This window comes from Uloborus diversus, chromosome 5 (assembly GCF_026930045.1).
Source record: "Uloborus diversus isolate 005 chromosome 5, Udiv.v.3.1, whole genome shotgun sequence".
NCBI classification, from domain to species: Eukaryota; Metazoa; Arthropoda; class Arachnida; order Araneae; family Uloboridae; genus Uloborus; species Uloborus diversus.
This window is the reverse complement of record NC_072735.1, coordinates 174,652,669-174,676,149: the sequence shown is the minus strand read 5'-3', so window position 1 is coordinate 174,676,149 and position 23,481 is coordinate 174,652,669. Positions and strand designations below refer to the sequence as shown.

General features: G+C 33.5%; 1 protein-coding gene across 1 annotated transcript in view; it reads left to right on the top strand.

The window, feature by feature from the left end:
* The first annotated feature begins 603 nt into the window (after positions 1 to 603).
* Positions 604 to 23,481, top strand: part of LOC129221902 (transforming growth factor-beta-induced protein ig-h3-like) — a 72,652-nt gene continuing 49,774 nt past the window's right edge. The window contains exon 1 of the mRNA XM_054856277.1: positions 604 to 815. Coding sequence (XP_054712252.1) covers positions 712 to 815 — 104 coding nt within the window. The 5' untranslated portion in view covers positions 604 to 711. The remainder of the gene's footprint in view (positions 816 to 23,481) is intronic.

Here is a 23,481-nt window from a genome sequence, read left to right as displayed (position 1 = left end):
CTGCTATAAAAGAACATTGTTTAAGTTTTTGTTAAAAATTAGTCATTGAGTTTCCATTGCATTAATAGCTAATTCCACAAATGTATCATTAAAAGCAAAAGACATGCATTTAAAAACAAATAATTAATTTAGTGTCAAGAAACAAAAGAAGAAAAAGTGCATCTCATAAGGAACTTTAACCATCCATATACAGCTGGAATCTAATCTCATTATTTTTTTCAGAAATTGTTTTCGTAAAACCATTATAGTAATGAAGAGAGAAAATTAAACTTCGTTCCTCGCTTCCATTGTTTGAAAAGAAAAAAAAAAAGCAACCAAGTAAGAATGGTGGCTATCTTTATGTTATTATAACACTTACCTGACGTGCGAAAGGTCAAAAGAATTAAAGTTAAGGTTCCACATCCGTCAATCAGCGTGACGTCACGATCTTCTCGTCCCCGCCCACTCTCGGAGCAGACGAAACTTTTTAAGAAGCAGAAATGATTACATTTTCTGAGCAGGTTCCGCGCTTCGCTGTGGATGATTTCCTTCGCGTTTTCGGAATTAACTTTCGTTTTCGCAATTAATTAAGTTTTTAAGTTTCTTATTCTTTCCAAACACTCTCTGATTACGCATGACAAATGTGAAGAATTTAGGGAGAAAAACTCCTTTTTTTGTTATGTTTAGTAGTTGAAGTAGTTAAAAATAAAAACATTTATCTATCATACAAAAATGATTTGCAAACGATATTTATTTATTTGTGTGTCAATTGTGTTTTGTGTCGCAAATGCAAAGAGAATTCCAAAGTGGCATTTGAAAATAGCCCAAAGTCAAGGGTAAGTACTGTATTACTGTTATTATTTTTTGCACATTGTAGTATCATATAATACCAAGCAATTGGTATGTGCAGGGGCCTCTGAGGGTGTCAAATGTCATATACTAAATACATTTCACATATGCTAATACATTATAACATTGCGTGTGTTAATTTCATATTCCAACTGTGGGTTTTCTTTTTCTTCATAATAACATTTTTTTTTTAAAGTTTGGTTTTGATTAATTTTTGGATGTGTGTTTATTATTACGTTATTTTCTTTTCTTACTCTTAAAATTTTCCAAATTTTTTCATAAATTTTATAAAATTTACCGCTAGTTTTTTTTTTTTTTTTTTTTACTTTTCCGATTCAGCGCTTATTTATAAAAAATCGTTATTTATTTTCTTTTTATTTATTTATTTTTTTTAACATTCAAAATTATATATCTCTGATGCATTTCCCTTCTCGCGTTCAAAAAATTTTAACGTTTAAAATATTTTTTTTTTTTTTTCGAAATTAGTGATTCGCATTAATATTTTCAAACTAATGCTCTATTTTTATTAAACACTAGAGGGTTGCTGAACCTTTCATCGTTACCGTATGCAATTTTACTTATATAGTTAATGTAATGCTTACTACACATTGTACAGTTTGAGTTTTTGGTTTTTTTTAACAGCATTTTATAATTTATAATTAAAAATTATTTGCTCTGATACTATATTATCCTACATTTTTAGTTACCCTAACTTCATGTATGTTTGTAATTCTAATGTTTCAGACCTCTTTGTTTTATTTTATGGTTTTAAAGTGATTTTACCTAAATAAACATATGAATAGTTTACAAATTTTTCAATGTATGAGGGTAAAAAATTCTGAAATTGTCAATATGTATTTACAAATTCGTTGTTTGGGCACCAATACTGTAACCTAATTAATGAATATATTACTTTCTTGCTTGTGAGTTGCTGGAAAAGTTTCGATTATCTATACAATATATATATATATATATATATATATATTACTGAAATCTGATAATGTCTTTCAATTTCCCAGCAATCCTGGATGTTTAAAAAGAAAACAAAAAAACTTCACCTATTCTTTTTTTTCTCCTTTTTCTTCATTTTTTTCTTTTAATTCTATAGGACAACATCATTGCTACGGATACTACTGTATAAGAAAAGTAATTGATTTTTTTTGCTTACTCGATCACCCAAATTCATAAACATTAACGGAAAAAGCAATTTTTTCACATTTTTCATAAGTTGAAAACAACTTTTTGTCCTTTAGGAAGGATCCGCAGTGACGTTAATAAGACTATAATTCAATGGGCGATTTTTTTTTAAAGAAGCAATTGCTGATTCACTACTTATTTAACCCACATTTACCCCCCCCCCTCCCCCCAAAAAAAACGATGATGCATGAAAACAAATTAAGCTGTGGATTTCAAAAATCATGAAAATTATCTAGAAAGGCTCCTGTTCGTAAAGAATAAGTCTTGCGTGACTGTAAGATTTCCTCTCCATTTTGCCATCTAATTAAACCCCCAAAAGAAATTATTTTTCTCAGTAGTGTCTTTTGCAAAGTTTTTGGAGATAGAACTAAAAAAAAGGGGAAAAAAACACCTCAACATAACCTGGTGAGCGGAGAAAGAATCACGAAAGAGAAGAAAAAAAAAATCACGAACAAGTAAATTTTTACTTATTTTATAACGTTTTTCACAATCTGAAGGTATTATCTCATACGATTTCTTTTAGCCTTCTCTTTTTTCTTTGAATTTAGTCGTCATCAATCACAACTTCTCTGCTCGATTAGAAACTCGAAAATAAAAAATTTGCTCTCATCGCACACCCCTATCATACAAGCTTAAAAACCCAGGCTTAAACCGAGTTATCTAATATGTTTGTTAAACAGGCAATTAGTCTCTAGAACTGTTGTTGTTCTAACATCATTACGGCCTCTTAAAAGTAACAGAGAAATGTATAGCTCTTATTGTTTTATGACGGCTGCAACCTTCTTGTCCTATACCATTAAAATCACCATGAAACAATGAAATTCTTCATTTTTTTTCGGATTTTCAGACTTGTTACGGGATAGGAAAAAACAATTTTGTTTATTTATTTTTTTAAGTCTTGACTAATCACAGTTTTTTTTCCTATAGTTTTAAAAAATAAATAAATAAAAACTATAGATTATAGAAGCGAAACGAATAAGGTACGAACTGGAGCCTCTCCACTTTAACGCGGATGTACGTGAAAACCTTGGATCACAGATTTTCCAGTTTGTGGGTGGTTTGTGGAGGTTTGGAATTATTGTAAAAAGGGGGGGGGGGGGAGGGACTGCTACCAACAAATTATTTCAAATAAACAAGCACAAAAAAATCAAATCTGTTAGAACATATGAATCAGTAAAACGTCATCACTATTACGTTCGGGTTTGAGCGTTCACACTAAGAACACTGATGGATTTTCAATGTCATAACGGTTTGAGAAAATTACCACTAAAAAATAAAGCCCACCCACAGGGACGGATACAAGGAAGGGGCGATGCGGGCGAACGCTCCTTCCTTGAGGGACTTTACAAAAGGCAAATTTAGACGAGTTTCATCGATGTTGGGGGAAGGGAAGCTTGGGTTTGGGACAATATCCCAGAAATGTTTCGGAATTAAAGTTCAAAATCTTTGTGATCAATATTTTAAAATCAGTATACATAGTAAAAAGTAAGAAATAAAAATCAATCGCCCCTCTCTTGAAAAATTTCTGGATCCGTCCTTGCCCACCCATCGCCTAAATATTTCATAAATTTTTGCTTGTAGCTTAAATATATATATTTCAGTATTTTTGTACGAGTTGTTAACAAAATTATAAGTTATCATATTACTTACATAAAATAAATATTTTGGTGCAATAAAAACGATTTCATATAAAAAATATGGTATTATTTTCTAACTTACTAAATTAGTTGTAGCTTCAGGATAGCAGTTGTGAAATCGGATTACAGTGAAACCCCGATTGTAGGCCCCCGAATCTATGTTTGTCCAGCATTAAGGAAAAAAAAACAATGTTTTGTTACAAAGTTACAGAGATACGTTTGCTTTAATTTTATCATTTATTGTTCAGCCGGTTTGGTACTAATCACTCCAAGTACGCCATAATGTTTGTCAGAATACTATAATTGCGCCACCCAGGGCCGCAGAGAGCCAAAGTGGGCCCCTAGTCAGTTTTGTCAACGGGACCCCCTACCCCCCCCCCGGCCAAAAAAAAAGGAGAAAGAAAAAAGAAGAAAGAAATGAAAAGAAGGAAAAATTGAGGGGTGGGGGAATTCCATTTGCCTATATATTAGAAAACATCTTACTCTATTTTAAGTAAATAAATACCAAAAGATTAAATTTTACAAACAATCATAATTTTATTCAGGGGTTGCTGATAGATAATTAATTCAAAAAGGAAAAAAAAATACGACACAGAAATTCACACATCAAAACCAAATTTTCATATATTGAAACTATGCACATACACAATATTGAACTTAAGAGCCATTGTCTGTAAGGATCAGGCAGGTTGTGATTGTTGGGATTTTTAATTTTCTTTATTTTCACGTAGGTTGTTTCTTATCATGAATGTAATGTAAATCCGAAATTTGAGCTTTGTCTGACTCACCGTTTTTGAGAAAACATTTTTTTTTGTTTAGGGGGCGTGGCACATTTTTGTTGGTTTTTCAAATTTTCAGATTTTAATGTGCTTGTTGCTTGAAGCACCCTTATAATGACATGGATTTTTTAATTCCATATTACTATATGGTTCTGTTAGATACTGTTACAGCTGTCAAATCGGTGACACTACTAGGGCGACGCTCACAAACTCCGTTTAAAAATGACCGAAAATGAATTTTTTTTCTATATTCAAGGCCAATTTTCTCAAAGCGTCTTCATGATGACACTAACATTTTTAGATCATTTTCTAGCTACACTTACATACATCAAAAATATGTATCAAAATTGGTGTCACCGTAAATGCGCCAGAAGATATTGGAACTTTTATTCGATAAATTTCACAAAAACACAAATATTTAAAATCTAACTACAACTGTCGCCCTCATAGCAGAGATATGATACTAAATTAGGTTGATAGCCAACATGCTTGTCTAACATTTGCACAAAAAAAATCGGTGTCACTCCCATTATTTTTAGAAATATAATCGTTCGAAGTTAGTACGTTATAGCGTTTTTTTTTATATTTATTCATTTAATCTTTTCACCCCCAGATAGTTTTTTTGAACATATCTATTTTTAATTTAATACAAAAAAGTATATCTTTTAACATAAAAAGCTTTGGGCAGTAAGAGCGTCTTTTTCTTGAATAGAAAATGCCCGTTTTGATATAGGTACAGGCGGATGTATTGTGCATAATATGTATAGATTATCATACCAATACTCATCTTGTTTTTTTCGGCCAAACAAATCTATTTATTCCAATTGTTCTTGACATACATTTGACCTCAACTTGCAAATGGATTTTATACGAAAGATGTATAGAAAGAAGCTCTTACAAACATCTTATATAAATGCTTCAAATTTTCAACTAATAAATACCCCTGCATTGTCACAAGTTCAATTTAATGAAATTGGATGGGCCGTATCTTTACGAGCTCAGTTCAAGTTCACTTCAAAGCAGAAGCAGTATTTATAAGAACAATTTACGTTTGGTGGAAATACTGGGAAAAAATAACATCCCTGACAAGTTGCACACTTGATGAGAAATACAGTTCGTAACGGGGAAAAAACTGTTCCTTGCTTCAGAGTATTTTACTATGAACCAAATCCTATCCTTTTTTTTTTCGATGGAAGAAACAAAAAAAACGAATGCATTCTCAATACATCAAATGAGAATATTAAAGAAAGCGAACATTCAGAATCTAAAACTGAATTTGAGGATAACGTAGACCAAAACGGAGAAAACATTAAGAATCAAATCAACCAATTTCAGAAAGACGGTCATCTCTTATTGAAAACTGCTAATTTTGTAGCACTAAAGCATGGGAAAACATGGTATCCCCAGAAAAATAGTAGAAGTTGACCATTTGCAAGTTTAGGTCAAATGCATGTCAAGAACAATTGGAACAAATAAATTTGTTTGACCGGAAAAAACAAGACGAGTATTGGTATAATAGTCTAAACATGTTATGCACAATAGATCCATCTGGTACCTATATCAAAACGGGCATTTTCTATTCAAGAAAAAGATTCTCTTGCTGCACAAGGCTGTTTATGTTATAAGGTACACTTCTTTGTACTAAATTAAAAATAAATATGTTCAAAAAACATCTGGGTGTAAAAATATTAAATAAATAAATATAAAAAAAAACGCCATAACGTACTAACTTGAAACGATTATATTTCCAAAAATAATAGGAGTGACACCGATTTTTTTTGTGCAAATGTTAGACAAACATGTTGTTTATTAACCTAATGTAGTATCAGATATCTGCTATGAGGGCGACAGTTGTAATTAGATTCTAAATATTTGTGTTTTTGTGAAATTTATGGAATAAAAATTCCAATATCTTCTGGCGCCCTTATAATGACACCGATTTTGACACATATTTTTGATGTATGTAAGTGTGGCTAGAAAATGATCTAAAAATGTTGGTGTCATCTTGAAGACGCTTTGAAAAAATTGGCCTTGAATATAGAAAAAAATTCATTTTCGGTCATTTTCAAACGGAGTTTGTGGGCGTCGCCCTCGTAGTGTCACCGATTTGACAGCTGTAACAGTATCTAACAAGACCATATAGTAATATGGAATCAAAAAATCCATGTCATTATGAGGACGCTTCAAGCAACAAGCACATTAAAATCTGCAAATTTGAAAAACCAGCAAAAATGTGCCACGCCCCCCTAAACTAAAAAAAATTGTTTTCTCAAAAACGGTGAGTCAGACAAAACTCAAATTTCGGATTTACATTACATTCATGATAAGGAACAACATATGTGAAAATAAAAAAAATTAAAAATGTCAACAATCACAAATGCTTAAACTGCCTGATACTTACAGACAATGGCTCTTAACTCAAAGCAAACTTCCTTGCTTTTTAGCCTACTTTCCCAGTAAAAGTCAGAGAAAGACGAAAAAAGCATGAAAGAAGGCTTAATGCATCTTGAAAGTATTGCAAAAAAAAAGTCAAAAATAAAAAAAAAAAATAAATAAATATTAAAAAATTAAAAATTGGAAAGTAGGGTTATGAGATGGGGAAAAATGTCTGTCGGTGTGTCTGTCTGCCCCCCTCCCCCCCCCCCAATAACTTTTGAGTGAATAGTCTGATTCGAACATTTTTTTTTTTTCTGTTCGAAAGATCTCGGCGAGAACACCTCATTCCTATATTTTATTTTTTGATTTGAACTATTTTTTGTTCAATTTTGAACAGTTAAAAAAAAAACTTAACATTAGCGCCTACGGGGAAATTCAAGGCAATTTCGAACTGTGAGGCGATTTTGCTTCAAACTTTGTAGAAAAAAGCTTTTGATGAAAAACTTGTATATAAAATATCTTTTTGATTTGAACAATTTTCCGTTCAATTTTGAATGGTTCAAATCCCTTAACATTAGCGCCTACGGGGAAACTGAAAGTCAATGCAGATTCCGTACTTGAAGGCGGATTTACTTCGAACAAATTTTGTTGGAAACAGTTCTTGATGACAAACTCCAGACTCCGCCTCCGAGAATTTAGGGGCACCTGGCTCCGACTCCTGTTTGGGCAAAAATTTATACACGGAGGACAAATGACTGACTCCGATTCTTGGATATTTGACTCCGACTCCTTTATTCCAAATGAGATTGACTCCGACTCCGCAACTATGGTTTTAATTGTGAAATAATTATTGTTAATATGAATTGTTTTTTATTTCACGCTAAAGTTTCGTTAAGTGCATTAATTCATTTAAAATATTATTTTTGGCAACAGGGGAAAAGGAAACGATTTTTTTCTGATATGATGTATTTATTTTAAAAAGCTTATTAATTTTAATTATTATTTTTTCGTTTTGAAAGCTGTCAAAGAATTTTTTTTAATGGAAAAAAGTGGATTAGCTGCTTTGTTTAAAAGGTGCTGCTAATTTATTTGTTCGTTTATTTATTTTTTTTTCCACGCATCTAATTTTTTAGATCAGTAAGGAATATTTTATTCCTAAAATCAGCTTAAAATATTAAAAAAACATGTTTGAAACAATTTGCGATTTTAGTTTATTTTTGAGAATATTGATCAGGTACTAGAAAGTAGTATGGGTATACGGGAAAGTAGGCTCGTTTAGTTTTAGACGGAACTTCTTGTTGATTTGCGAAATGATGTATAACTTCATCGAAGTGCAAGTTTCTCCGAGACTAGCTGCTCGTTGCTGTGTACTTTAGGGGAGCACTATTTGACAATCAATCTGAAAATAAGAGTGTTTGATGAACAAGTAGTATTTTCACAATAATAAATCTTTGTTTATCATGTAACATGAAAAACTAAGCTTAAAGATAAAATGTATTTTTACAATGCTATGTCTAATATCTGAAGACAAACTTTTTATGAATCTTCGATCTTGCTCTCTTTTATTAACGATTAAAGTTATGAAAAGTTCATTTTTTAAATTATTGTAGTTTATTTTAGAGTGATAGACAGAAGGGGGATGAGCAAAAATACATTGAGACGGGCCATCAAGAGTGTAAACATGCCACCTACGTCGGTAATACTATTTGCAATTCTCAATTCAACATCATGCTCTCATGATTTCTTACAATCGTTCTTTTTTTAGCGATGAAGGGGGGGGGGGGCAATCAATTATTTGTGAACATACAAAATATTGCATGCATGGAATGATCGACATTTATTTCACCACATACTTTCACCTTCCCTATCATTAGTAATAACAGAGCATTTGTTTATATGCCAGCGCTCCGGCAAAAAAAAAAAAAAATTATTCTTTACTTTTTTTTTTTATTTGTTCTGGAGGTTTTTTTTTTTTTTTTGCCTCTTTGTTTGTTCTCTCCTTCCCCCCCCCCTCTTTTTCTTCCTTTCTATTTTACATTTATTCTTTCTTTTTTTCTTTCGTTCTTTTTCCCTTTCTTTTTTCTTTCTTTTTTTTTTTTTGCATCGGTGTTGCCGTTAGTGATGTGCCGGATCGTTAAAGAAGTAGATCCGCGGATACGGATACGGATCATTAGTGTCAAGATCCGCGGATACGGATCTCAATTTTTTTTTAACCCAATTCAACTCTCCAAGTGTAAAAATTGTTACGGAAGGTATTCCCGTCAGAATAATGGCAGTTTCTTCAAAAAATGTCAACTGCGGAAAAAATATAATCAAGACTATGATTTGCTCTTTAAAGAAATCTCCGTTAAAATTGGGGAAGAGTTGGAAGGAAGGGGTCAGCGCTGCAATAACGCTTAGATGGAATATGAAAAATTATTTCTAGCTTACTCGTTAGATGTAGGATACAGGAGCAAGAGTGTAAAGCTGCTACTTGACTTGCTAGAAGTAGTTTTTCCCATTTTATTTCAGCATAATTGCAGCGCTGACCCATTCCACCGAACTTCTCCGACCGACGAAATACAGAGCCGGGAACACCTTTACAAACAGTAAATAGAGAATTTAGTCTCACTTTTTTTAAAGGATGCCGAGAAAAACAAAAATGAAGAATAACAGAAACCACAAATCAATAACAAAAACTAATATTAAATTAAAAATGAAAAAACCAAAACATGTCCCAGAGAGCCGACCTTATATTAAGATGAATTTCGTGGGTCAGAACACACATTTATTAACAAATATGAGGTGACAGCAGGTAAAAATTTTAAATCATTGAGCTTTTTCTCCTTATCTTCCGAACATGAAATCGCTACCAATCACGCGTATAAAGGCTTAGAATTGCATTTAAAATTTGCTTAACAAGATTATAGCTCCTACAGTATATAAATTGGAAGTTTCAAATAAATATCAAACGCAGAAAACTTCGTTCTTTCAATTAGGACCAACATTTTTAACGTACGGCTAAATTTTTACTACCATAATTATGTAAAACGCTAAATCGGTTTTATAATTAATATCTCCGGTGATTAAAGTTCTACAAAAAAAGAGGCCAAGCTAAGAACACTTTCGATCAAGTCACCTTTTGAACGAAAAATGAACTATCAAACTCGGTTCATCTGTTTAGGAGCTACGATGCCACAAAAAGACACACTGATACACACTTTAAAATCTTATTTCCCCTTCCTTTTTGCAACGGGGGGGGGGTATAAATTGGCTTCTAAAATGATACCTTATAATTTAAATAGGGAATAAAACCTAATTTAAACGGAATTTAAGAGTCTTTTATTGAAATATTTAAAAAAATTTAGAATAGAAATGATCCGTTTAAGATCCGTCAAAAAAGTAACGGATACGAATACAGATCTTTATTTTCCCTCGGATATCCGTGGATACGGATATCCGGAACATCACTAGTTGCCGCCGCCCCCCTCCCCCCCCCCTCCGCCTCAAGGCCTAGGCCCCTAGTTTCCGAAAGCGTTGACATGGCCTCTCGTCTTGCCTGGCGCCACCTATGCAGGAGTTAATAAAAAGAAAAAAAGCAAATCGGCGTACTTACAGACAGTACGTTCTTGCTATTGTAATTTAAAACATTTATTCATATGAATATAAAATTCGTTCTCCACTGTATGTACAGAGAGAGTGTACAAACATTAATCGAAGAAAACATATCTAATTCCGATTGCTTCCGCATCCACGTAAAAAAATGAGAAGTGACCATACCACAAAACGCGAGCGCTATTCACGCCACAGACCTTGTTACATCTAGTAATCAGCTATCAAATGTCGCCCAAGGTTGCGTCCAAGAGATAATGAATGGTTTGAACATCATCGTGTTGACAGTCCGTGAAGTGACATCGCCGCATTATTTAGTCGGAAACTCCGACACTAACGTTACTAATATCCATTAGTTTAGCGCTCCGTTATCAGGTTCCCACAGCAGGGAAGATTTTATTGATTACATGTATTGCGTTGACTACGTGTAGGTTAGGTATACCTGCATTATGTCAGGGTTTCCTTCAATTAATCATTCAGGGATAAAAAAAAAGTTGGGTTTATGTTTAGCGAAATGCCGTTTGTGTAACTTTAGATCAGTCCTATTCGGTACCCGTTGAATATTTTAGGACTGCGGAGTCGTAAAGAAAATGGTCGATTCCGTCCGGGAATTTTAGACCCTTCGAGTAAGACTTCATTTACCCCAAAAGCAGTCCGACTCTGGCTCTTGGAATTTTGAAAGTCTTCGACTCCGGACTTCAACTTCTTTACCCCAAAATCAATCGGGATCCAACTCTTGGAATTGGAAAGTCTTCCGACTCCTTTACCCTAAAATAAGTTTGACTCTGACTCCACATCCCTGGAATATTCTTCCTGCTCACGATTTTTTCCATCTCATCTCCAAATGAATCAATATTTTCTCCCCCCCCCCTTTTTTTTTTATCAAGATCGTATCAGATTGAGTTTTATTATAGAGCTAGTTCTCAGAGATTGCGAATTTCAGTTTTTTATTATTACGCATTTATTTGGGTGAAAATACGTAGATTAGCAACACAAGTTGTAATTACAGCATTCTTGTTTTTAATACTCCTTAAAGCGTTTTTGTGACAATACTTGCTTTTAAGTACGAATTTTATTAACCCCTTAACATACTATGTTGGAGACGCCAGTTCACAACGTGCAGTCAAAAAGAATAACGTCTCTCAGACGTCAATGGGTTAGTGGAAATTATAGTATAAATCTCGTAGCTGTTGGTATTTTTAAAGGGGCAGTATGTCAAGCAGTTTACTCTTACAGAAATTGATACACATTACTAGAAAGTCTTTCAGCAATAGTTATAACTAATAACATATTTTATCCGAGAGTGTCTTGTTTCAAATATCTGTTCACCTATAATTTCACTTCTGCCCGCTTTTTAAACATGCAGAGAGAGAGAGACGATCTAACGAGCGCGCTTATTAACGCACACAGGAACAAACGACAACAAAGTTCAATCAAATATACGTTGTGAGATTGAAGCATGTTGTTCATGTAATCATTTTAAAACCCTTTCTTGAGGTATCATAAATTGATGAGCGTAACCTTAGTTACACCAAAAAACGCGATGACTTTATTTGTTACAAATTCATACCGGCATTAAATGACTACTTTGAATTTACTTTCTTCCTTGATCAAGAACTCTTCAATTCATTGCCAAAAATATTAAAAACAATATTTGTTCAAAGTTAAAATTTGTTCCTAAATAAACTTAGCTGTAGACAGTATATTATACAGTTGATCTCTCTTAATACGTTCACTGTTAATACAAAATCACGGCTAAACCGAACATACTGTTAATAAAATTTGGTTTGCTATTTAAATATACTGAAAACTTCAGGCATAATATGTGCATCAAAATACGAGTTTCAGCGAAGCGAACGTAAGTTTCGGAGCCAAAAAGTTTCAAGATTGAATGCCAAATTTTTTTTTTTTTATAAAAATTATTCTGCATTGTTGTAGCTGTAGAGAAACAAATATCTATCACGAAATGTGTATTGTACTAACTGTATCTTTCATTATGGTTTGTAGTACCACTTTCGTGCAATTTTACGAGTTGTAGTCAGAAATGATAGAAATACAAATGACATGAGGCATTTTATGCTAACATATACGAGAATGGTGAATTCAATTGGCCGAAAAAAGAACCAAATATAAAGGATTATTTTCAAAAGCGTTAAAATTTAAGAAGTAAGGTAAAACTTGCTCTGCGTAATTCGACTACAAGATGTGTATCAGTAATAACCAAATTGTTGAAAATATTATACGAAATATTATTATGCATTTATTAATTGTTTTTTCAAAATTTTATAATTCTTGGTTATTACGAATATGGTCTAATGCGAACGAACTCGTTAAGTTTTGCCATTTCATATTAACCGAGTTCCACTATGTACCGTTATTAGTGCTATTATTGTAAAATTCTCCATTCCCAGATTCTTTGTGAGACATTTTCCGATGTTCCTTCCTCATCTTTGACTGTTTTTCTATTTTAGAAAGTCGCTATTTTTCCATAAAATAAGAACTAAATTTGTTTTTCCTGCACTTCCCTTGCGGCTTCTTTTGAACCAACCTGCAAATAGATAAACGCATAAAACAAGGAGACCCACTTCACTTGAAGTACCGAAAGAGAAGGGATAAGATAGCGAAGGGGAATACAGGAAACCACATGGAAGTCCTCTCTCAGCCTGTTTATGTTTCTAAGCATATAAATGACCTTTCATTTGGTATCACGTTACATTTATAGCTTTGTAACAACATCTTATATGTTTACTTCACTCGATAAAAATTCGATAAATATTTCAATAGCAATTTTTGATTAAATTAGCTATCGTTTCGTAGTTTATTAAATAATAAGTGGTACCCGCATGACTTTGTCCGTAGTAGAAAATAAAATGGTCAATTGGTTCGCCAGTATATTTACAAATAAGGGATGGTGAATTTCTCACTAATTTGCTATGTTAATTTGGTCGCCCATGTTACGGTTCCACGTTATGATAATTTGATAACTTATCCGTCCACGTTATGATAATTTACTCGGCAAAATGTTCTTAAAATTGGAATAGAAAAAGAACAAAATAGAATTTTCGAAAAATCGCTTCGAGGTGCACACCCCCCATGCTACAAACTAATTTTGTGCCACATTTCATGAAAATCGGCCGAACGGTTTTGGCGCTATGCGCGTCACGGAGATTCAGACACCCTGACAGAGAGAGATCCAAACAGAGACTTTCAGCTTTATTATTAGCAGAGATATTAAGCAAGTACCTAGTGCAAGTATAAAATTCTAGTTTTGACGTATTATTATATTTTCTAAATTAGTGATTTAATTTTCAGAAGATATAGACTGTAAGTAATGAAGTTAAAAGTCTGCTGTATGACATGCTGAATTCAATGCGGCTATAGGCACTACACTTTTCTCCAGTAATTGAATTTTTCTTTGCACTCAACCTTTTTCTCTTTGTCATTACATTTTTTATCCTTAATCGAATTTTTTATTTCTTATGTTACATTCAGTAAAATTTTTCATTGAGTCTCATATATGTCAGAATTCTCTCTTACGTCCTTGGAATCTTTTTCAGTTGTCAGACCCCCTTCCAGTATAATTCATCAGAATACTCCCACAAAGGTTTTTAACTGAGCATGAAACATTTTGTATTAACTTTTAGTTGTAATTAATTTTTTAAGTTAAAATTTCACCTAAAGTGCCTATCAAAGGGATGAAAGATTTCCCACACCCCCTTAATATTCTATGTCGATCAATTGAACTTTTTTTTTCTCTATCAAATAAAGCTTATTTCAATTTTCTCAATTACTTAGAATAGCAGATATGAGGGGTTTTATTTTAGCAAACAGTCCTAGGATCAACTCCATTCAAGACCGGAGCTAGGGCGTTTGTGTAAAGGGCTTTTGAGAGTGACTTTTCAAATGTACAAAATACCATTTTGCAATTTTCAAAAGCCCCTTAACAGTTAGTACAAATTAGTTTGGAGTTCGGAAAAGAGGTTCCAAACGAATTGCTGCTCAAAGCGCGGTTGTTTTTTTTTAATATCTCGGTAATGCATAGTTCTATCAAGTTCTTTTTGTCTACGGGTGAGAGCGGAATTGTGTTCTAAAAGTGAATTCTTCACTTAAATTCTGTTTTCTACGGGGAGGAGGGGGGATTTTCATTTTGTTCCATCCTTGATTATTGAATCATACATATTGTTGGTAAAATTAGTCATAAATTCATGAAATACTCCGCCAACTCAGTCATTCCAGCCGAGGACTGCAGTTTCGTGCTTATTAGCACTCATCAGCCCGGCTTAGGAAGTGACTGAGCTGGAGGTGGAAAACCAATTAAGGAAGCCAAGAATGCCAAACAAACTGGTAGCTAATATGGAATTAGCACAAACTAGATGCCCTCCAGTTCAGTCACTTCTGATGCCGGGCTGATGAGTGTTAATAAGCACGAAACTGCAGTCCTCGGCTGGAATGACTGAGTTGGCGGTGTATTTCGTGTATTTATGACTTTGCCCTGGCTATAGGTTGGTAACTTACTGAAATAGTCATTAATTGTTTCCTCAAAAGCCGGATTAAGTAAAAGTAAACCCAACCCAGTTTCTAGTCAAAAAAGCTAACAAGGAAAAAAAAAAAAAGATCGCCAAGGTCTTTCATAAACTATCCGCTCTTCAAACAATTTAAAATCCCCAAAACAGAAGCATAGTAGGATGCGATGATAAAATCCCACGTGCTGTCTCTTTCATTGAGATGGGAAATAAAAGGAAGCGTGGGATGGATCTGAATTACGTTTTTTACGATGCCGTAAAAAAATACGGCTGAAATAGGTGCTTCTGGGAGATCATGCTGTGGGCGGTTGATAGCTTCGGGAGCATTTTATTCTACAGGGAGCGAACGGTAAGACAGTAGATAGAACTGTTTTTATTGTCTTAACTCCCATTGGCTCGTTTTAAGTTCAAATGCGCGATCATATATCACTTGCCATTTAAGATCTTTTAACTTTTTTAAAAATGTATATTGTATAAAGAAATTTTCAATGTGAAGAATGTTCAACACAAGAACTGATATTAAATTAAAAACTTTAAAAAGTCCGGCCCTTATAAGTTATAATTAATCCAAAATTATATTAAAACTTTTAGACATTTCTTACAGCGAAAGCAAAAAATTTTCAGAAACAAATTCATATTTTTTATACATTTTTTTCTTATTTTCAATGACATTTAACTTAACACAGGTAATAGAAAAAAAATATTGTCACGTGTACATTTGGAACTAGAACATATCAAAGACATTCCCTACTCCAGCACCAAAATTTCTTTCAGCAGCCTGCGACGCAAATCGGAAACGCCCAAAAATACTCTGTAAGGTTAACTGATAGCAAATAAACAGTGAAATCGAAACCAACACCAAGAAATGCTTAAACATAAGATGTTAAACTAACGAGCTGATGTGTGCATCACATGACTTCCTTTTTACTCCAATTTAATGTCATTCCCCCATTGTTCGCTGTTTTAATGTATTTCAATTGTTTACTCTCTAAATATCACCAACAGTGGCCAAATTCAAACCAAATTTTTAAAAAAACAAAAAACAAAAAAACAAAATCGCCAAATTTGTAGCCAAGTTGGCGACAAAACTTGGCGACCAAAAGACTGACGATATATCGCCAAGTGTCCGACAAATTATAACACTACTTGAGTTTACATCGAAATTAACGATGATTTCCCCCCAAAAAGGCGCAAAAGACCCCTTTAGGAACATCCGAATGCAACCAAAAGAGAAGGTGCACAACTAGGCCCCACTAGGAATCTACGTACCAAATTTCAACGTTCTAGGACATACCGTTTTTGAGTTATGAGAGATACATACACACATACATACGTACATACAGACGTCACGAGAAAATTCGTTGTAATTAACTCTGGGGTCGTCAAAATGGATATTTCGGGTGTCTGTAGGTTCTTAGGCACTTATCCACGTCTAGTCGGGTCGAAAAAAAACTCAACATTCGTTCGGGGGTGAGAAAAATGGAAATTAAGGCTGATTTTTGAGTGAAATTTTTTTCACGAATACAATACTTCCTTTTTTTGTAAAAGGAAGTAAAAAAGTTCTAGTACCTGCTACTTGTGGATTATAACCCATTGAATGCAATTCGAATCTTCATTTTCTGAGGCATCAAATTACTTTTTCTTGAAAAATGTTCTCGCCCCAACTAGGAAATTAGTCTGAAAACTGAGTAAAGAATTTGCGACGGTACGACACAGCGTCGCGCTGTTTCTCACGAAGCTCCTTACACCCCTACAGAAAAAAAGATTCATAAAATTCGACGTAGAACCTCATTAACACGGACTCGTCGGGGATCCAGATTGTCAGAATTATTGAAAGTACAGATTGAACAAAATAGCCAGTAAATAGAGCCATTGTTACATAACTACTGTACAGCATTGAGAAGGAATAGATGGAGAGAGTGCAACCCTACTATCCCAATACGGCAACAGTACCATGTGACCTGGGGAGCAATTTCGAGTTGACCGTAACCGCTAAAGAAGTTTTCCTTAGCTGAAGCCATGCATGATAACAACCTTTAACTGTAGAAGGGAAAAATTACATTTATAGTAATAGTGCAGTATTCTAGCATTGTAAACTGTGAGGAAAAAGCCACACCAGGAGGTCCACTAACTTTTCCCTAGCATGTACGAATGTTTTTTACTTCTAAATAAAGAAAAAAAAACCATTTATATGCATTCATCGAGTACATATTCCACAGTTGCCTATAATTTTTAACTTTTTGTACTTATTTTACCTATGAGTTATAAAACATTGTATGTCTGGAGTATAAGTAACATTTTAGTTCCATAAAAACGTTTTTTACTTAACTAGTAAATATTTTAACGGCTCTCAAGCATTTGGTGTACATTTGCTTTGTTGGCGAGTATCTTCTCGCCAAGCTCCTGCGAACAGAGCAGATGCGCAAGAATAAAGATTTGTTATTTTTATGCTTCAATATAAATACTAGTGAGCCTGCGTATGAAATCATTTCAAAACATTGATTGCAATACATATGAATCCATAAATTTTCAGTCAATAGCAGGACACTTTAAACTATTTGTACATGCCCGTCATTTTAGGGAATAATCATCAAAATACATGAAAAATGCAATTACATTATATTTTAAAATCCGGAAAGAAGTGGGGAGAGGGAGTTTGAATGATAGTCCTGTATTTGTATCCGTTATTTATTTATTTATTATTATGCGGTACAGGAGTTGGAGCCAGAGTTGCTCCGATTTGTAGCCCCGACTTCATAATTAGCGCCGTCGCGTCGTCTGAAAAATATTTAATGCCAAAAGAGCGATTGCATGCCAAAACACGACAACTTCCCAGCCAAACAAGTCACCTGACCTGGGAAACATTGGGTCCCAAGCTTATTTCACTGAGACATTTGATATGGTTCCCTCCATTAGTATTCCTTCTCAATGATGTACAGAGTAAAATTTAAATTTTTCATTTTGAATTTAAAATAATGAAATACAAAACTGCGCAAGAGAAAATTAAGTGTAGTATGTGTACGTTATTTTACTTGCAATTAACATCAGATGAAAACTAACTTGAACTTTATGATTCAATCCGTATGTACGCCTAAATGGCTGACCGGATTTAGCACAGTCCGCTGTAATGGGACCCAGATTAAGGAAGGTTTACTGTAGCACCAACAATGAGAATCATTAAACGTGATGCGTGGGTCAGAAAGTGATGCAAACAGGGCTTCCCCCGTGAGCAAGCGGATGACGTCACTCACAAGTGCTGCATAATTAAGATGTCATGCCATAATTATTCACGGAGGAGTGATGAAAAAATGATGTTAACATCCTGTGTTGAAAAGCAGTTCATCTTATTCATTAAAAGCTGTCTTTTTTTTTTTTTTTTTGCTTTCAGCTACAAAGTATCTATTTGCGAGTGACGCTAATTTGTCACATTTATTTAAATTTAATACCCGCTCCGTCTTCGCGGTTTCAAGCGGGGGAAAAACCCAGAAAAAATATAAATCAGGGGTGTTTGTGATCCGAAATTTCCGACATTTCCGAAAATTTTATGTTGCCGTTTCTGAAAGTTTTGGTTTAGCAACATTCTAAAACCGAAAAATTATATTAAAATGGGAAAAAAGAAAAACCCTCTTAAAATTGTCTTTCTTAATGATTTTTGTACACATATTTGAAGGGTTTTTAAGGAGAAGGTAGGAGGGGGGAAGATCTTCTTAAAATTTCTCACTGTTTTCAGAAAACTTTGAGCTCATTTGCACCCCTGATATAAATAGATAAATCATGTAATATTTATAAAATAAAAAGAACTGAACGAAAAGATTGTAAACTGATGAAAAGAAGACAATTATTTTAACCGCTATACCGAGTAAATAAAAAACAGAACTTTGCAGATTAAGCCTACTATTAATATATATATATATATATATATATATATATATATATATATATATATATATATATATATATATATATATATATATATATATATATATATATATAGGGTGGAGTGGGGTAAATGCGTACAATTTTCAATAAAATTCAACTCAAGCTATTCGTTTATGAAAAGATAACACTTTCTTATTCTTTGATATAAGGCTGCTTCTATAGACTTTTAATCATTCACTAGAAATTTAAAATTATACATAGTATATCATAGTTATACCGAAGATTTTTAAGACAACCTCCGAAGCATGCAATAAGCCCCAGACCCAGTTTTTGAGACAAATGCGTACCGAGGCGAGAATCCTTGTAATGTCTTATTATTTTTTCTGTTGAGGCAAGTGTGCTTAAAAGAGTAGTTCAAAACGATAAGAATACAAATTAAAAACAAAAAATAATAATAAAGCAGAAGACTAATTTTTACCTTTAAATGATAGAAGAGATGCACTGATTAATCAGCAGCAATCGGCCTCTTCTGCAGTTAGTTTATGCAATTTTTTTTATTTACAAACGGCCAATTTTAACCGATTAATCTCCTGAAAAGTTATTCTTTGATCAAGATTTTTTTTGCCCAAAGCAAGACACTATATAGAATGAATTTATTGCACTAAACAATAGTTTCGAATTCTATCTCTCGTGCCAGTCATTTCATTCAAAATTCATCGTAGATCGTGGTAGGGGTGAATAGAACACTATTATTTTAGAAAAAAAATGTATGAAAAAAATTACAGTGAAAATTCAAGATGAAAGTGAAAATTTTTGGGAGTTCAAGTTGGGAGGGAGAAAATTCACATTTTGAAAAAACCGACTTGTAGGGGAAAAAAGAGACCAGTTGAGATCCCTGGGAAATCTTCAGAATTAGAGACAAATCTCAATGCAACAAACACAATAATTAGATCACAGCCATCGCTCAATAGGTCAGTTCAAGATGAAAGAGAATATTGGATTTTCTTCACCCGCTGTCAATAAGCTTTCGTAACATCTCTCAGTGCTATTCTTCATAACTCATGAACAATAAAGATTGTACTTTTTCTCTCTCATTTCATTGCCCTTGTATGGTCATCCACGATTGAACGGCGTGAACCAAATGTTTACGATTAAACGCGAACTTGCGCCGCAACCTCCAACTGTGGTCGAAACTGAAACCGAAAACAAGGAAAAATGATTCACGAGCGGTTATCGGTTGATCTTGCGGCGGGGCAGATTCAACTATTGAAATTTGGAAGAAAAGCTTTGAGGTCATGCAAGAGCATTCGAGTTTACCAAGTTGATCAAGAAAGGATTTCCTTTTTGTTTGAGTTTGAGATTCAGGGTTCGCCAATAAGATTATATATATCGTGACGTATGATATACGTACATAAGTTTTTAGGTTTTTTTCAAAAGATCATGATGTCTGATATTTCCAATCTTAGCTTTTGGAACTACGGTATATGCTACACAAAAAATCATATTTATTAATCATATAATTATTTTTATTCAAGTTATTGTTTAAAACAGCTCAAAATTCATGTAATCTAACTAATGTATAACATGATATATTTTTTTATGCGTGAAAATAGTGGAAAAAAAAAAACATTACTCTTTTACTTTATATAAATATAATTGTCAGTTATGCAACAGTTTTAAAATAAATAAAAAAAATACCAGATTAAATATTAAAAATTGATTTTAAAGTTCAAAAAAATATTTTAAAAACAATAAACTATCGCACTTTACAAATAATCGTAAATATCAATCATATTTAAATATGTAATTTTTTCTATGAATTCTAATAAAAAAAAATTAATTCCAAGTCTTAAGAATAGTAAAAATGCAGAAAGCTGAATAAAATTGTGATTTGGAGTTACTGTTTAAAACGTTAGTTTGTATTATTGAAAATATCGGATACGAGTCAAAATATTGGATCGATGTCAAAGCACCGGAATTTTTCCATATTTTCGTAAGCTTGATATTTTTAAACCTAGAAAACAAAGCTTGTAATAAATGGGTATGATACATCAGTTTTTTTTTTTTTTTCTCGTGCAGTGAGTTTTTGCTCAGACTAGAAGCACGGAATTTCATTACGTTCAACTGTTGCCAACTTGTTTTGTTTACTATTTTATTATTTTGATTGGGAAATATGAACGAATCGAAGTTTGGTAATTCAATGGCCAAAAATAAACGTTTGGGCAAAAGTTCGATAGAAATGCTGAAGATTTTTTTTCAAGCACATTTAAATAAAATTGAACGCTCTGAAAACTAGGCGTGGCTTTAAGTGACGTCATCTTTGGCATTCAAAACGCCACCATTCATCTCTCGAAGCATAAGTCTCGTATTTTTTCCCCCAAAGGTTCCAATTTTATTTTGATTTATAGAAAACACTCATCAACTTTCGAACTGTCAGAAATACGGAATGCGTAAAGATTAATTTAGTAATTTGGCATAATTATATGGGTAGGAAATTATTGTTTCATTTGACTTAATTTTATGGGGTGTTTTACTTAGTGATATAGTTGTGATGAATTTATTTAGTCTTCATGTTTTTATTATAGTTTAAGTTGATAAAAGGGTTTTAGATAGCAAAGATCATCCAATTACTTTGTGGGTTGTCAGATACACCCTTTTGTATGTGTTATTTTATTTGGATAAAAGGAACATTTGCTGAACTGAACTAATCAAAAAATGAAAACTTACCGCTGGATAGTCGGCGTCTGACTTAATCTTAATATCAAAAAAAAAAAAGAGAACCCAAGAAAAGGATTTGATGACTTTAAATCCTTTTTAAAAAGATAATTAGAAAAGTTTACCTCATGATTTTGAGGTTTTTGAATGAAAATAAAACTTGAGTATTGTCTTGTTGCGATGAAATGTACGGAGAACATCCGAATGGGTAGGAACTTGAGCAGATCATGGAAACTAGCAGAGTATTTAACTGAGTGAAAACTAAGGGATCTTCTATTTCACCTTAATCATTAAATTTTGCGGTTATTTTAGAAAGTCATCTCGTTATCAGAACAGACGTAAGTAAAGATAGGGCTGAAGTGCTCTCGTTAGAAGCTGACTTACAGAGTTACTCCCAACGCCCTAAAATCCATACTAGGTCATTCCATAACAAATCAAAAAAAAAAGTTAGGATTTTAAACTGACCCTTTCCTATTTTTCTAAAATTTTATACAGAGATAGAATTTGGTAACATTAGAAAAAGTTTTTAGATTTTTAAGACAAATATTTTTCAATTGAGGATCGTTAAAAAAATCAAATTTAGGTAGACGAAGAAGCATTCATACGCATTCAACTTCTTTTTTTATTGCACTTCATGTAAAACTTGAATACCATTTTAAAGATCTCGAAGCAAAATTTAAGATGATGTATTACATGTTTAAAAAGTACAAAATTTTGAACTTTAATACAGGGGTGATTGTGAGTTCATCAAAAAATACCTGAAAGTTTCAAAGCGAGAACGGGGGGGGGGGGATAATCTTTGGCCCCTATTACTTAAGTGCACCTTTGCCATAGTTTTAAATAGTTATGAGTCAAAATATTGTGTGCACATTTAATTAAATTTTTAATGGATTACAAAGTTACTTTTGAGCTGGTGTTATACAAATTATCTTGACATTTGTCCATCTTAAGGCTCTTGCAGGTATATTTGATGAGTATTATATAATTTAAAATAAATTGCGGAGGTAGGGAAAAAGCATAACGAAAAAAGAACATAATTCCGGTATTTTCAGACATGAAAATACCGGAAATACGTCCGAAAATACCGGAAATTCGGTAAAATACCGGCCCACAATCATCCCTGAATAATTTAAATTACAATCAAAAGGTTCGGGTTGTCGGTATACATTGCTGTTAGAACCTTTTGCTTCTGAACTGATTGCGTAGGGCTGAAAGACCTAATCAAAAACAATTTTAATCCTATTTCTCCTCCCCCTCCTCTCCTCCGAGCTTATCGTTTCAAACCCTGGGTCGTCGTGACCTGATCGGTAAGGCATCGGACTTGTGACCGGAGGTTCTCGGGTTCGATCCAAGCCAGTCGAAGATCCATCGTCTTCATTAATGGTAACTAGAGGACGTGGGACGTTAGATACGCTCGTAGTCACAAAGTCCTCCAAGTGAAACAATACCCCTGGGGGTGCTGGACCAGGGATTGCTCTGTTTCTGGTTTGGATCAAAAAATCTGAGCTGTCTTCAGGTCCCATCCAACTGGTTAAACCACAAACAGTTGTAGGTACGGATGACCCTGGAGTGAAAAGTGTGCTATATTATATAGGTATTGTTTAAAATCGAATCTGATGAGAAAAATCTTGGCTGCGCCCCTGGCTGGGTGGTTGTAAGTCAAGCAAACATATTTCCTCTGGGCCCTAGTTACGCCTATGCCTGTTTTCATTCTCAAATTTAATCTGATATGATTTATTTATGGTCCATAATGCGAAACGTGCTTCCTTTTCTTCTACCGCAGACGAAAATACGGCATTTAGAACAACACAAAGGGTTTGAACTGCTTAAACGTGACCAGCAGCACGTGCTTAACCCTCGATCCTTCTTCCGAGATTGGTTAAAAGGCTGCTAATTACCCAAAGTAAGCACCGATTTTACCTGTGATTAACGAGCATTAGATGACTTCGCAGATAT